Genomic DNA, 15,524 nt, shown 5'->3' with positions numbered 1-15,524 from the left:
TTTCGCTATCTGTCAGACGCAGGATGGAATCCCGGTCAGACTGGTCAGATCGATGCTTTATCTTACCGTAACTCGCCTCCCCTTCTGTTATCCACCACACTCGAATCAGCCATTATGGTGACCGTTCTAATCACAGGGTAAATCGCTTTAATTTCTATCCCTTTCTTTCTTTTTTTGTTTTTGGTTTCCCCTCTCGAAAAATAAAGAGCCCCCGTGTGCTAACCCCAGGCATCGCCAGTTGCGGGAAGGGAGGTATTGGCGAAGCATTGGCACTCCAGTACCAGGCCCACGGTTGCACAGTGCTTGCCACGGTTCTACCGTCGGAATCTCACGAGCATCTTACCTCAGTTGGCATTCAGTGCTTTCAGTTAGACGTGACCAAGGATGAGTCGGTGCATGCCTTGTGCAAAGCGGTGGAGACCAAGGTCGGCGACCGACTGGACATTCTAGTCAACAATGCGTAAGCAGTAATATCCCGGTTGGTTGGCTGATTTCGTGGCACTGAGCCCTAACATCAGACAGCGGTATATGTGAGCGTGAGGAAATCTACGCTTGGTCAAGGCTGTACTCATGCATGCAGGCTATACCATGACTGCCATCGACACCGATGTGAGCCAGGTGCAACAAATGTTCGACGTCAATGTCTTTGGACCTATTCGCATGGTCCATACCTTTCATCCTTGGCTTATTCGAGCCCAAGGATGTGTGGTGAACATTGGATCGGTCGGCGGGATTGTGCCGTACATGTATGGCTGTGAGTCCTCTGGGAAGATCTATCATGAGGAGAGTGTCGCTGACCTTGAACCTGCAGCTTCATACAATGCGAGCAAGGCGGCCCTACATCACTGGGGCAATACCCTTCGCGTTGAGATGAGTCCATTGGAGTCCGTTGTTGCGTCCCTCCATCTTTACCACCATCTTCCAAGCTAAATCAGTCGCACAGCGTTCGAGTCATCAACGTAACATCCCCGATCCGCGCCACCTCGACCTAGGACTATAGGTCGCGATATGCTAATGATGAAATCTAGATTATATCGGGCAATATCGGCACCAATATCCTGACACGCGATGCCTCCCGAAGTCTTCCGCCGAGTCCGTACTCACCCAATCCATCTCCCCTCCTCTTCTTCTTTTATCTTCGATACTAACATCCTGGTCGCGTCATTCATAGCCTCATTCTATGCGCCGCTCCAGGAAGAGTTCCGAGCCCACGTACAACGTGTACCGAGTATGTAGTATGTACTGCACCGGGTCGTTTCTACCATACTGACCAGATGGCCAATCGACCAGATACCACGGATCGTATGGTGTATGCCCGGTCGGTGGTGCAGCAGTCACTGCGACCGTGCCCGCCCGCGTGGTACTGGGTTGGGAACACCTCGACCTTCGTTTGGCTGATGGACTGTTTTGCCTTTCGCACGGTCTGGGTAGGTCTCTCCACGATTGCCGATGCTTCCATCTGGCGGGGAAAGAATCTGACGGCAGCAGGACCTTCTCCTATGGCCTGTTTTCCACCTTGGAAAGTTGAAGAGTGCGATGAAGACCAAGGGGGGTCTGAAGTGAATTGTGCGTCATGATTGCACAGACAATGTGATAGTGTTTACTAGTTTCTTTACTATGGTGGAGTCGCCCTCACGTGTTTAGCCCTCGCATACACCGTAGTGCATTGTCTCTTCTCAGTATTTGACAGGAAGCCCGAGACTCCGTCAGGTTGGATATACTGACTTGGACATCACTCCGCGGATGGAGGGTGTGTGTGTCGGGTAAAGACTTACCCGCCGCTGGTACAGTCACGTGCCCGTCTCGCTTTACACTGCATCGTCCACCTTTGTTTACCTTGTTACCTTCAAGGTTGTTTATCTCGCAGTTGCAGTCCAGTCCCAAGACCTCCTCGCGCAGGCTGCGGATCTGCGTGTAACAGCACCGTGGGCATCCGATTGAGGCGGCCGCATACGACGCCCTGGGCCAATCCGCGGGATTACGAATGCTATATCTGATTCTGATCTGCTTTCCCGCTGTGGTTTCTACCGATCGACCGGCCTCCGAACTGATGCTCTTCTTGCTGCGAGCTTTGGCCCTCCTTGAGTAAGAGCTGCTTGGCGGTGGTCGTCCCAAGTGGATGGTTTGCGACCAAACGATTAATTCCGCCATCGGTGAGTCGCTGGCCACTGGCTTGGCAAACTTGGTTCTAATAGTGAGATATGTTCTGGTAACTTACCAGTTTAGATGGGGATGCAGTGAGCATGTGGCCAGATAGTCACGACTCTTGCTCCGTATGAACGAGTTCTCCTCTGAATATGCCAATTATGTATGCTAACCCTGCGGCCCCATGCAAACCAATCTTCAAATAGCAGCTTGAAGGCGGTGGGATGATATGAGATGACAGCTGGACGGGGGCTGTACACCCACTAGCCCGCTCACGGACCCTTTGCTTAGCCATCCTCCCATGTTGTTTAGCTATCCACTAGCTGTCAGTGTATATTACTACTTCAGGACAATTTCCCTCTTTTAAGACACTTCGCACATCATAAATACCTGGGGCGCCCCCTCCTGAAAGTAGCCCGTGGTGTACGTTTTCTCGGAAGGTCAATCATGTACTTCCACCTCCTCGCCCTCCTCGGCGCCACAAACATGCTGACTGCGCTCGCTGATACAACCCACCTGGCTACCCCCGCGGTTAGAACAGTGACCGCCACCGAAGCCGTAACGGGGACCGACATTGTGGTTGGGGTCACTAAATCGGTTCCAGGCGAAATATCGAGCACGCCTCCTTTGAAGTCGGTAATGAGTATTGTCTACTCTTTCCAACTAACCGGATGCCTGTCGGTTCTAGAGACTGCTGTGCCTATGAGTTGGTGGGAGAGAATGAGGACCGACCCAGCATTCTTCTTATCGGAAATCCTCGCGGAGAGTTCAGGGAGTATGCCGGCCTGGTATATCAACCTGCCAACTGCTGCCAGGGCTATCCTTTCTAGCGAGGAAGCGATGTACGCCTCCCTGCTGTCTTCCGAAAGCGCCCTGGCCACTGGATGGTATCCGAACTTCACCGCAGGCCCGCCTTCTGCCCCATCCGCAACTTCGACGGTCAGTCCCACTCGATCGAAGATCTCCATCTCGACCGGGGGCGCAGCTGTTGCTACTGGAAGCTGGGCCATAGGCATTGCCAGTGTGGGAGGCATCCTTGGTGTGGCGCTGGCGCTGTAAGGGGGTGCATGGAAGGGGAAGAGAAAACCCTGGTCGCTACACTGTTCATCCTGATCGAGGCAATTCCATGTCAGGTGTCAATGTGGGCATACTTTGGATGTTCGAAACTGTCGCTGCGGAGCAGAATCAAGTGAAGTCTGGTACCCACAGCCCGCATAACCATATTTGTGAGCCCTGTCACCCTGTCAACATGATGTAAGTCTCTGCATCAAATAGAGTATTTCCATTTTCGCAGGAGACAAGTCAATGACGCACGGGAGTCGGCCACGTCTTGCCCCAAGTCTTTCTCAAGCGGTGGGTGCCAGGGAACTATATAAGGAGAGCGAGGCTTGGTTGCTGTCCCAACCCCGGCGTCGAACTGGAAATCGATAAATTGATAAATTGATCCGCATATACTCCCTCAACTACGGAGACCACATCATCAAGATGGCTGTCTCCTTTGCTCTTTGTGTTCTGCTGGCTTGTCTGGGAACAGCAGTCGCCGACAATGCGCAGGAGCCCACTCAGGACGGTCAGGCAGCCCGCAGCCCGCATTGCCTGTCGCGGGCACCTCCAGTGGCTGACCTCCTCGCCAGGCATTTCGCAGGAATTGTTCGATCGATTTAGCTTCTTCGCCGAATACGCGGCCGGCTGCCACGACGGCGTCGACTGCGGTGCGGGCAATTGCCCCAATGTGACCAACGCCAATACCACCACGGTCGCAGAATTCAACTCCACCAGGTGAGAAGGTGTCGTTCTAAGACCTGGTCGAGAGAACCCAGATCCTAACTCCCGACCGACAGTCTCTACAACCAGGGAGTGTCCGGCTTTGTGACGCTAGACCACACCAACGAGCTCATCGTTCTTCAATTCGGGGGCACCAACACGTGCCCGAAGGTCGATGTCGACCTCGACTATGACTTCGTCAACGTGACGACATTTGGGGCAGCCTCGTGCTCGGGGTGTCAGATCCACCAAGGGTTTTGGAGGACGTGGATCAACACCAAAAACGTGACGCTGCCACCGGTGGAGAGGGCGATGGCCCAGTACAGCGAGTACGAGGTTGTCTTCGTAGGGCACAGTCTGGGGGCCGCGCTGGCCACCGTCGGAGCCGCCGAGTTTCGTACGCACGGCCCTAATGTCACCGTGGTAAGTGAGCCTGGCCGGTGATTAATCAGAGCTGCTGCGGAGAGCTGAGAGCGAAACAACAGTATAGCTATGCATCACCCTCGGTGGGCAACTTCGAGCTGTCCGAGTTCATCAGCAATCAAACCAGCGGAGTGACCTACCGACTCACCCATTCCGATGATATCGTTCCCCGGATCCTATACGACGCGGCCTGGATGTGGTTCATCCCCGACTATAGTCAGCTGTCTCCCGAGTATTGGATCACCACTCCCTCCTATGTGACGCCAAATGCAAGTTCCATTCAAGAATTGGAGGGCATCAATAATACAGAAGGCAACCTGCAGTATCGCCTTCGGGACGGACCAGAGCCGGCCGCCCATCTCTGGTATATCCAGAACATGACCATTTGTCCCGGCCCGATCCTGAGTCTCCCCGCATGCTGTAACGATACTTACCGCACACAGGAACTCTGCGAACTGCTCGGAGTCCAGAATCTGACAGCTGCGACCGGGACCTGATTCTGGGGTAAGGAGACGCTCTTGTGAACACAATCGATATCATCTCCGTCGGTTTTGTGGGCTTTCGTAGCCATGCGGCAGATCCATGACATACGGGCGGCATCTATCTGGTGAGGCTGATGTATCATCACCGGGCATAGTCCTCTTGATTCCACCTCCTGTATGCGATTAGTTCACCCCCCCCCCGAAAAAAAGAAAAGAAAAAAAAAAGAAAACGCACTACGATCGCTCGGAGGGCGGTAAACCTAGCGTTAACCATTTATTTGAATAGATAGATGAAAGGACACTGTCTCAAAACTCCAAAGTTGGTGGAAAAGCAGACGCTCGCGAGGCATATCAGATGCAAGACCATGATCGTACCATGTGGGCAGGTGGTGTAGGCTGTGTTGAATCGACGTAGGGCTTAGATGATTACCACGGCAGGCTAGCAACCGTCCCTCAATCTTTTCGACAGTTTTCGACTGGCCCAGTCCGCGATGGCCATGTTGGTGATCATGGGATTCACGCCGCTTGCACTGGGGAAGATCGATGCATCCATGACGTAGAGCCCCTGCGTACCCCAGACCTGGCATTCCGGATTCACCACCCCCTTACTCGCCGTACTCGCCATGCGACAGGTTCCCATCTGGTGGGCACTGGCATACCCGGCCTTCTCAATGTCCAGGGGAGATTGCTGGCGGAATCGCGTGATCCATTGCTGCAGCTCCGGATTGTTGATTCCCTCCGCGTCGGGGTCGTTCTTCTCCTGTTCCGATCGGCAAAATGGGGGCATATCCGCGTACGAGACGTGGAATTCTTTGGCGCCCGAGACATAAGCGATCTTCGCACTGGCGATCATTGCCTCCACGGCACTCTTCCGGTCAAATGCGGAGGGGGTGTAGGCCACGCGGATGCGACCGTCGACGGGGTCGGGATAGACGCGGCCGGAATCCCGGTCCCGGGTGACGGCAATGTAACTGGTCATGGCGCTCAATTTGGCACAGAACAGTTTGTAGTCGAGGCCACTCCGCCACGGAAAAATGGGCAGGAACAGCGGCGGCATGGTGACCGTGGTTTCGATCTTTGCCCCGTGGCCCCGGCCATCGAGATTCTCAAATTCCTTGACGACTGCCGTCAGGGCCGAGCCCTCCCAGGGTCGGATTTCCTCGTCAAACACGGCCGCACCGAAGAGAACTGCCGATGAAGAAGATGAGTTGTTAGGTCCTGGTGGCCTGACGGGACGGATGCAGTTGGCTTGGCTTGCTTACCTGGATGAATGTGAAGATTCCGGCCGATATGCCAATTCTGTAGCCCACTGCGGAGAAGCAGCAGAGGGCTGTTCAGTGTACCGCAAGAGACGATCACTTTCTTAGCCCTGATGACCACCTTTCGGGTGATCCCCTGCCCCTTCTGGCCCCGGGACAGATACGCCTCGCGGGAGGTCCAAGTCCCTTCCACTCCGGTGGCGATTCTTTCTTTGCCCCGGGTGGTGAAGGTGACTTTATCTGCCTTGAAACCTTCGACAAAGACCGCCCCAGCCTTGGCTGCGTCCGCCAGCCAGGTCTCCGTGGGACCCTTCTTGGCTGCAGCGGAGCATCCCATGGTACAATAGCCACAGTAGTGCTCCTCGCCGCCCGTGTTCTGCGGCACCACCTCGGCCGCATAGCCCAGTTTGCGTGCTCCCTCGAGGAGATCGCGGTTCTGGCGATTGTGCCGAATGTGGGCCGCGCTGACGCCCATGCGAGCAGCGACGCGATCCAGCGACTGTTGAAAGGCGGCGGAGGTGAACAAGGGCAAGCCACCGTCATCGGCCCACTCCTGGCGGACGAAGGCCTGCGTTTGCAGCGCCGCCGACCAGTTGACCGTGCCCCCGCCACCCCAGGTCGATCCAGCAAAGATGGCCACCGAGGCATCATCCGTGAGAATCGACGCCCCGCCCTCGAACAGGCTGACGGGGGCGGTCCGGCCGTCCATGGGGAAGTACTGCGAGGGGTAGTGGTACGCCTTCTCGACCACCAGCACGCGGTGCCCGGCTTCGGCCAGGTTCTTCGCCGCCACCGCACCGCCGCAGCCACTGCCGATGACGACCACGTCCGTCTCGAGCACTTCCGGTTGCTCCGTCTCGTTCTCCTCGTCATAGTCGCTCGGAGGAAACTGGACAAATTCGTACTCCCAGCAACCCGGCGCGGACTTGCCATGCACGGGGACTCGGGGGAAGCCCACGGCGGTAGACAGGGTCGGGCTGGCCACCATCCAGGTGGTCTTGAACATGGCGGAGAGCGACCGGTAGATGAGGCGGATGGGGCTTAATCGCGACGAGGCCCATCCGGCGAAAACCTGCTCGCGCACTGCCAGGGGTTGGTTCTGGATGGGGGTCGTTGACCCGGTCAGAAGCAGCGATCCGGCTCGGGTGCTGGCCAGGCCCGACCGATTGTTAGCCCATGTGCATGTATCGATTCTCCATCCACCTACTTCAGAACGTCGAGGATGAATCGCAGCCCCGTCTGGCCTTCCTGATGGACGTAGTCCGCAATCAGGCGCTGGAGGCCCTCGCGGAAGGCCGGAAGAGACGATGGACTCTCCTGCAGATAGATCCGGGCTACCTCGGCTGCTGGGGAGGTTGTTCGACTGATCGTGGCTGTGAGTCTGGAAGTCGCCGATTCTAGCTGAGTCTCGGTGACAGCGTGGTACTTGGTTGACGAGACCTCCGCATCATCGCCACGACCCCGGATCGACGGGATTACCGTGTCGGCGAGGGCCAGCATGGTCTCCCAATGGAGATCGGTCAGAACCTGCGTCGTAGGTACCGGAGGAAGATCGACCTCGAGGGGAGTGTCCCCGGTCATCTTGGCAGGAGTCGCCTCCATACTGGTCGTGGTTGTAGGTCGTCTTTGTATCGCACTACAACTACAAATGGCGATCGTGCAATTGAAACTCGGAACCAAGAGCAAAGGGGACGGACCGGAAAAAAGGATGAAAGTCGGAGAGTGGGAGGAAGAGAAGCGAGTCAGTGGCAGCCTGCTGGCTCCTTCGATATCATAAATAAAAATCATGCATCCGAGTGGGCGGCGGACTCTGCCCAGTCTAGATCTCGCGGGCGGAATAAGCGAGGCATGGCTGACAGCAGTGGGGTTGTGCTAACCTTAAACAAGACAGCACGAACTGCTGTGTGGTGCTGTGCTGGCAATTGTGGCTGGCTGAGTTCACTGCCCGTCAACTTCCACTGGCACACCGATCCACCCACCGTATTCAGCTGGGCCCAGCCGATTGGTTCCAGTGCAGTGCAGTGCAGTGCAGTGGCACTGTGTTTACCACATATGCTCGGCCGGCTGGCAGGTGCATGACTGTCTTTCCGGCCGACGCTGTTGGCTAGAAGGCTAGAATGCAAAGAAAGATCCGAGACTCGGGCCACTGCCCTAGACCTTAACCACCTCAACGGCTTTGGGGAGCATGATCCAGAATTCCCGACAAGAACAATGTAATTCACCTACAACTGAAAGAACAGAAAGTCCGTTGTTGTTTGCTAGAGAAAATTTGTTCTTGTGGTGGGGAGGCTTTGTTTGTCCAATCCCGATTGCTCCGCGCGACGTACTGTATTGCTGGGTATGTTTGTAGTCTGGGTATGTTTGGTATTTTTCCAACACGAAGAACTAACTCCGCAATTGGAATGGCGGCTGCCCTAGTCATCAATAGTTCCAAGCCACAGCGGTGTCTATCTTAGTCACTCAGTCACTGCGGTGTGCGGTGTAGTGTGTGAAGGTACCTTAATTACCGAGTACCTTAATCAGTATATACATAATCCCCCAATGTTGTTGGTTGTCAGCACGAGAGTTGACCGCTCAGCCGTTCCCGATGAAGATCGAGCACAAGGGCGCCGTCACATTGTAAGGGCCCAAATCAGCCCTTCCAACTAGGCCTCAGAAAAGACGGCCAAGACCAAGAACCGGACCGTACTAGACCGGACTACATTAGTTTTTAATTCTGAGTTTTAGAACTACCAGACAGTTCTAGATTATTAAAAACTATATTACTATAATTTAATATAATTCTATAGTCTATATAGTAAATCAGCATATATTCTCAGATACTAAAAATAGGATATCAAACAATTTTTTTATATATTTAGATAGAGTAAGATAGGCCTAATTCTAATTAATAAAAATTAAATTAATATTTTTTAGATTAAATAAATAAGAGTTTATTAAATATAATAAATATTTATTATCTGTTGGAGTTTCGGTTCTTTCAGATAAGGTTCAATTAACTTTCACTTTTCCATATAAATTGTGTGTGAAAGTAAGGTGAAAGTAAAGTTAAAGTAAAAAATCATAAAATCAGAAGAATTAAAAATTAGATAAATAAGAAAATAAACAGGATGGCGAATTTAATACATGATTCTATTCCACAGGCCCTGGAATACCATACGTAGGGTGTTTCAACGTGTGGGTCGCAAGCTGCTACCCGATTGGTTGAGCGCCCTGACACAAACCGAAGAATATTTTTAAAAGTTGACATAGGGTAATAATCTTATATATAGAGTAATAGCTTTTAAATTTAGATAGAATAAAACAAGCCCTATTCTACAGGCCCTGGAATACCATATGTAGGATGTTTCAACGTGTAGGTTGTAAGCTGCTATCCGATTAGTTAAGCACCCTGATATAAACCGAAGAATGTTTTTAAAAGTCAACATAGAATAGTAACTTTATATATAGAGTAATAGCTTTTAAATTTAGATAGAATATGTTATAGGATCAGGGCCCTAGTATAGAGCTCGGCCTCAGGCACCAGTTGGTACCTAAGGTCTCGCAATATTATACACTAACTAACACTAGCCTAGTATATATAAAAGAATTTTGTATAAACGGATAAAATAGCTCTCCAGCTATTTCTTCTTATTTAAAGGTATATTTCGATTAGAATAATCTATCCGTCTCGTAATATTAGAAATAGCTTATAAAAAGTCCTAAAACAGAGCCCGATTAGATGTACAAATAGAATAGAATAGAATTAAAAGAATAATAGAATAAATAGATTAGAAAGAACTGCAGCCGACCGCAGCATCTACAACTATTTATAATAATATACAGCTTTTTTTATAAGAGTTAATCAGCCTTTGTATAAAGATAATAAAGTAAAAATCAGTCTTCGAAGAATAGATAAATAAACTACAGAATTACAATATAATTTTTATTAGTAATAGCGAAACTAGGGGAAATTTTTTATAATAACTATATAAGCCGAACTACAGACCCCGCCTTTAATATTCCGATATAAAATTATTTAATAGAAAAGATAAGTACAACTACAAGCTCTTTAAGTTAAATATACGAACGAAACTTGTAATCGATGGGAACTGCTATTTTACCGGTCTAAAACAAGTTTTCTATATTTATAGTCGACTATATAAAAGAATAGTATAATAGATACTTTCTTAGATTGAATCCCAGAATACCGAGACTATATAACTCGACGATATACTTATTGTAATAAATAAAGTATTCGAAGACCCAGATATATAATAAAAGGCATTAAACCGAGTAAATATAATAAAGTAAGAAAGAATAAAATTAAAAGAATTTCTTAATAACTTTAATAAAGCCTTGCTATAGGCTGAAGAATATAATTAGTCGGACAAGTAGAAAAAAGCAATTCTAGATACTATAATAAACTAGAGATTTATTAAGAGCTTGGTCGGAATTCTATAAAAGACTATATATAAAGACTACTATAACTAACTATAGTATATAAACTATAATTTTAATAGAGTATTTTTTTAAGAGAAATTATACCAAATCTATACTAGCGCGACGCAAACCGAGTCCTAAACCGTTAGAGTAGAAACCTATTTAAATAGCTGTTATATAATAAAATAAATATTATTTCTATACGACTATCGATGAATCCTAGAAATAAGCCCGATAGAGAACGCCCGATAAAATATAAAAAAAATATAAAACGGACTGCTGTTTTTGTTATAAATAGAATAAATATCTTATCTGCTAATATTTTTTAAAGTCTACTGTACGACTAATAAAAATAGCTGCGGCTATATTTATTTTTTAATAGTAAAGAAAATAGTATAATCCATCGGATGAGGACTCCGATTCGGAAAAAAAAGAAATCTAGTATAAAGTTATATATTTAAATAAAAATCTCTGGACAAAACTACAAGAAAATAAAAAAGTTTTAAAAAAAATATATAAGCAAGTACTTTTTTTTAGTAGAAGTTATCTTAGATTTTATTATAACAGCCCGAACTCTTATCAACTTAGAATATTTAATATATAATATTATAAGCAAAATATTTACTAAAACAAACAATCTAACAACTATCGATATTAATCTAAAACCGGTGAAAGGGATTTCCGGCGATAAAATACTAATCCGATTTATTATATAAATAAGAATAAATATAAGCTTTTATATAGAAGAAGAAGTATACTTCTATATAATACTAAACAACCTCGGCTATAATCTAATCTTAGAAAAAAGTTGGCTGTCCTGCTATAAAAAAGTCCTAGATATAGAATAAGAATAATTCTATTTATATATAACTAAAATAAGAATAAGAGACCTGATATATTTATAATATACTAAGTTAAAACTTCAGCTAATTATAAAAATAAAACTCGAAAACTACTTATAGAAAGAACAAAATAAGAATATAAAAATATTTACTGTTTTACTTATAGATATTTAGAAAGTACTTTAAATTAAAAAAATAGTTAATCTCTATATAATACTTTCTAGGTAGTATTAGGATTTTCTATTTCTTTTTTAACCGGAGAACGCAGAGAAACTACTATTATACCGAAAAAAAAATATTAACTATAAAATCGAGCTTATATATTAAAATAGAAAAAAACCAGAAGTCTCCTAGAGTCTTTTATATAATATATTTAAGAAAAAACTGACAGTTCTATACTTCAAGCTAACTAAACTATTAGAAAAAAACTTTATATAAGTTAGCTACTTTTTAACAGTAACTTTAGTATTCTTTGTACAGAAGCCCAGAGAAGAATTAAGATTTTATATAAACTATTAAGTACTTAATATTATTATAAAGAAAAACTACTACCTGCTTTCTTTAATCTATAGGACTTTAAATTAAATTAAAAAAGCAAAATAATTTATAAAACTAGATATTTTATCTATTTTTTATAAAATTCATATTATAGAAGATTAAGAATAGATAATAGTTTTTTATATATAATATAGATTATATAAATAACTAGTAATATTTTTCGGTCTAATAAATACTCTAAGTACTTTTTAGAAGTATATTAACTAGGTCTTATACAAATATCTTAATAAATTTTATTTAGTCTATATTAACGATGTGCTAATTTATACTAATAAAAATATTAAAAAACACCGCAAATATATATAGAAAATATTATAAAAACTTAAAAAAGCTGGTCTGTTCTTAAATATTAAAAAATATAAATTTAAATAAAAGAAAATTCTATATTTCGGATTTATTATATATACTAAACAAGATATTAAAATAAATCTTCAAAAAGTTGAAGCAATCACCTCTTAAAAAAACTCTAAGTTAATAAAAATAATCCGAAGTTTTCTAAAATTTATAAATTTTTATTATAGATTTATTCCGGGATTCTTAATTATTATACAACTGCTTACGAATCTAATAAAAAAAACCAGCTTTTTTAATAAATCTAAGAATACAAAACAAGCTTTTAAATACTAAAAAAAAAATTATTACAAAGCTAATTCTTTATTTGTTTAATTTTAAGTATATAACAGTAGTAGAGACTAATTCTTCTAGTTATAATATTAAAAAAATACTTTTATAAATAAATAAGAATAGAAAGCTGTATTTTTATATCTATTTTTTTAATAGAATACCCCGGCCGAGTATAACTATAAGATCTATAATAAAAAACTATTAGTAGTTATATAATATCTAAAAGTATAGAATACCAAGTTATACTTAATACCAGAATTTATAGTAGTAATTAATTATAAGAATTTAGAGTACTTCTTTAAACTATATAAGCTCTTTAAAAAACATGTATAATAAAGCTTAATACTAAGCTGATTTTAACTTTAAATTAGTTTATTAAAAAGAAACAGAAAATAAACAGGCAGATATTTTTTTATAATAAAAATAAAATATATCGGATAAATAGAACCCCAGAGCTTCGTCTTATATAATTTAAATATTTAGTAGAATATTAAAAAGGAATATAAGACCGAAGACTAGTCTAATTACTATAATTCTAGTATAATTATAAGAAAATAAAATAGAACCAGACAAAGACTCTTTTAAATAAATATAATAAATTATAACAGAATTATTAAGACTAGAAGAAGAATCCAAGGCTAGATAAATTTATATTTTAATAGTAGACTCGGATTATCAAATTTTTATAAAACTTATATAAAAAGAAATACAGAAATTTCTATTTTAACTAAAACTTAAAGTCTTTTTAAATAAGTATTTAATAAAAGAAGCTTAAATATACTTTAAAAAAAGATAGTAGATTTCTAATTATAAACTATTTTATATAAAACTTATTCGAAGTAACTATAATTCTTTTATTACAGAATACCCCGGCTAAGAACAGACTTATTTTTATTTTAGCAGAATATACTTCTAGTTGAATATATTATAGAATATAAAAAAATATATCTGTAATTATAATATTTATAACTGTATAAAGCTATAATAAGAATTAAAATATAGATTACTAAAGCTACTGCTGATACCGGACCGATTTTAATAAAATCTAATAATAAATTTTATTACTGACTTATCTAACAGTAAGTTATATATAAATCTACTTATAGTTACAGATAGACTAATAAAAAAAGTAATACTTTATATAATAAAAGAGATTTCTACAGAAGCTATAGCTAAAGTATTACTTAAAACAGTTTTTAAATAATATAAACTATTAAAAATCTTAGTATTAAACTAGAGTATCTAGTTTATAAATTATATATAAAAAAAATATATAACTTACTAGAAATTAACAGACAGCTATCTACTATCTATTATTTCTAAATAGATAAAGTAATAGAATATACTAATAATACTATTAAGACCTATTTAAAAGCTTAAAAGCTTATATAAACTATAATTAAAAAAATTAGATTAATCTACTATTTTTAACCAAACTAGTAATCAACAGTTATATAAATACAGCTATTAGATTTTTACTATTCTTTTTAAACTACGGATACAAGCTGAATTTAATATACTAAAAATTTACTCGAAGTATAAATCCGGAAGTAGCTATTTTAAGTTCTATTTAATAAAAAGATATAATTATATAAAAGATATATAACATCCTAAATTAAACCCAGAATACTATTATTTATATATAATAGAATATAAAAAAGCAGACTAATAAATCCCGCCAAGCCGCTCTACTATACTAAAAAAACAACTAAATATAGTTTAATCTATAGAATATTCGGACAAAACACCCGAACAAAAAACTAGACTAAAAAAATATAAAATATACTATTCTAAAAAGAATAAAATCATATACTATACAGCTTAATATATTTAAAAAAATCTATTCTATTTTTTATATTAATCTTCTTTGGTTAACAGCTAATAATATACTGCTATTGCAACTATAAGATAATATATAACCGCCATCTATAATAATTAATAATAAAAAAAAATATAAAGTCGAAGAAATTCTTAATAAATAATATATAAAAAAAACCGAAAGAACTAGTTATAATATCTAGTTAAATAAAAAGACTATTTAGAATTATTCTACAAACCAGTCTTAGTACTTAATAATACAGAAGCTGCTACTAAATAGTAATAATAGCTCCGATTAAATTCTAACTAAATATTATACAGATAGAGGCCAGAAACTTCTGTTTCTAGTCTTAGATTGTATAAAATCGAAAAAAATAAAAAAAAATATAATAAAAAAACATAAAAAAAAAAAAAAAAAAGAAGAGAGAAAAAGTAAGCAGTCTATTATTTCTTTAATTAAAAAAAACTTTATTTAATCCGATAAAAGCAACCAACTACTACTATATTAAATCCTGCTTATATACTATATTAAGTCTACTAATTCTTCGATAATATTATAAAAAAAAGCAGTAATTACTATAGACTTATACTTAGACTTAGCCGGGTTATAATAATTATAATATATACTATAATTCTTAAACTTGCATCTAGTATAAATATTACTCTATTATTTAAATAGTTGTACGGTCTGCCGAAACTTTCTTTAAATATTATATCTACAAATATTCAGCACCACCAGACTATAAAAAATAATTAAAAGACTATTAATATAAAAAGAACACCCGGTATATATCTAACTAAATTAATATTATACAGAAAATCCACAGAACTATCTTATTTAAATAATAGTAAAAGTACCGACTTTTATCTTAAATTTAAAAGAAGAAAGGTACCAGACATACTGCTAATTTAAAATATAACAAAATTAAAGCAGAGCTTTATTTCTATATATTATAAATTATATAATTATCTATTTTTTTATATTACTAATATAAGAATTATATATAGTAGTGTACCGCACAGAGAGAAAAAGCAAATTATAATTAAATATAGTAACAGAAACTTAGAAGAAATTATAATAAAAAAAAATAAGTATACTATCCGACTTCTTAAAATTACTATTCTCGGTATTAGAAAGCAGAGGTAGGGTTTACATTAGGGTTTACATTAGGGTTTACATTAGGGTT

General features: G+C 41.3%; 5 protein-coding genes across 5 annotated transcripts; 3 read left to right on the top strand and 2 right to left on the bottom strand.

Moving 5' to 3' along the window:
• Nucleotides 1-114: 114 nt before the first annotated feature.
• On the top strand, nt 115-1,681 carry BO66DRAFT_471657 (SDR family oxidoreductase; the record flags this gene model as incomplete). Its single annotated transcript, XM_025652874.1, has 10 exons — nt 115-137; nt 239-460; nt 523-530; nt 581-754; nt 812-884; nt 944-959; nt 1,029-1,092; nt 1,172-1,228; nt 1,291-1,427; nt 1,489-1,681. 10 exons carry the CDS (start codon nt 115-117, stop codon nt 1,561-1,563), a joined length of 849 nt encoding a protein of 282 aa, XP_025503527.1. The 3' UTR covers nt 1,564-1,681.
• On the bottom strand, nt 1,599-2,372 carry BO66DRAFT_94532 (uncharacterized protein). Its single transcript, XM_025653724.1, has one exon. It carries the CDS (start codon nt 2,149-2,151, stop codon nt 1,633-1,635), a length of 519 nt encoding a protein of 172 aa, XP_025503526.1. The 5' UTR covers nt 2,152-2,372; the 3' UTR covers nt 1,599-1,632.
• A 5-nt stretch (nt 2,373-2,377) lies between these two features.
• Nucleotides 2,378-3,538, top strand: BO66DRAFT_392135 (uncharacterized protein). Its single transcript, XM_025647433.1, has one exon. The coding sequence runs from the start codon at nt 2,593-2,595 to the stop codon at nt 3,202-3,204; it is 612 nt and encodes a 203-aa protein (XP_025503525.1). The 5' UTR covers nt 2,378-2,592; the 3' UTR covers nt 3,205-3,538.
• Nucleotides 3,539-3,691: 153 nt separating this feature from the next.
• On the top strand, nt 3,692-4,829 carry BO66DRAFT_374791 (lipase family protein; the record flags this gene model as incomplete). The annotated part of the gene is made up of 3 exons (XM_025645617.1): nt 3,692-3,924; nt 3,987-4,332; nt 4,395-4,829. 3 exons carry the CDS (start codon nt 3,692-3,694, stop codon nt 4,827-4,829), a joined length of 1,014 nt encoding a protein of 337 aa, XP_025503524.1.
• Nucleotides 4,830-5,053: 224 nt separating this feature from the next.
• On the bottom strand, nt 5,054-7,780 carry BO66DRAFT_374789 (choline dehydrogenase). Its single transcript, XM_025645616.1, has 3 exons — nt 7,281-7,780; nt 6,077-7,221; nt 5,054-6,002 (listed from the first exon to the last, which is right to left on the bottom strand). Exons 1-3 carry the CDS (start codon nt 7,673-7,675, stop codon nt 5,254-5,256), a joined length of 2,289 nt encoding a protein of 762 aa, XP_025503523.1. The 5' UTR covers nt 7,676-7,780; the 3' UTR covers nt 5,054-5,253.
• Between the last annotated feature and the right edge of the window lie 7,744 nt (nt 7,781-15,524).

Source organism: Aspergillus aculeatinus (assembly GCF_003184765.1).
Source record: "Aspergillus aculeatinus CBS 121060 unplaced genomic scaffold BO66scaffold_26, whole genome shotgun sequence".
Taxonomy (NCBI): domain Eukaryota; kingdom Fungi; phylum Ascomycota; class Eurotiomycetes; order Eurotiales; family Aspergillaceae; genus Aspergillus; species Aspergillus aculeatinus.
Note: the sequence above shows the minus strand (reverse complement) of the source record. Positions and strands in the feature narration are given on the sequence as shown.

Bases quoted from the DNA above. Each gene is read 5' to 3' on its own strand.
- BO66DRAFT_94532 (XM_025653724.1), bottom strand. From the start codon at position 2,151: ATGGCGGAATTAATCGTTTGGTCGCAAACCATCCACTTGGGACGACCA.
- BO66DRAFT_392135 (XM_025647433.1), top strand. From the start codon at position 2,593: ATGTACTTCCACCTCCTCGCCCTCCTCGGCGCCACAAACATGCTGACT.
- BO66DRAFT_374789 (XM_025645616.1), bottom strand. From the start codon at position 7,675: ATGGAGGCGACTCCTGCCAAGATGACCGGGGACACTCCCCTCGAGGTC. The intron at 7,222-7,280 runs GTAGGTGGATGG...GGGCCTGGCCAG, and splicing joins TTCATCCTCGACGTTCTGAA to CACCCGAGCCGGATCGCTGC. The intron at 6,003-6,076 runs GTAAGCAAGCCA...CTTCATCGGCAG, and splicing joins GAATCTTCACATTCATCCAG to TTCTCTTCGGTGCGGCCGTG.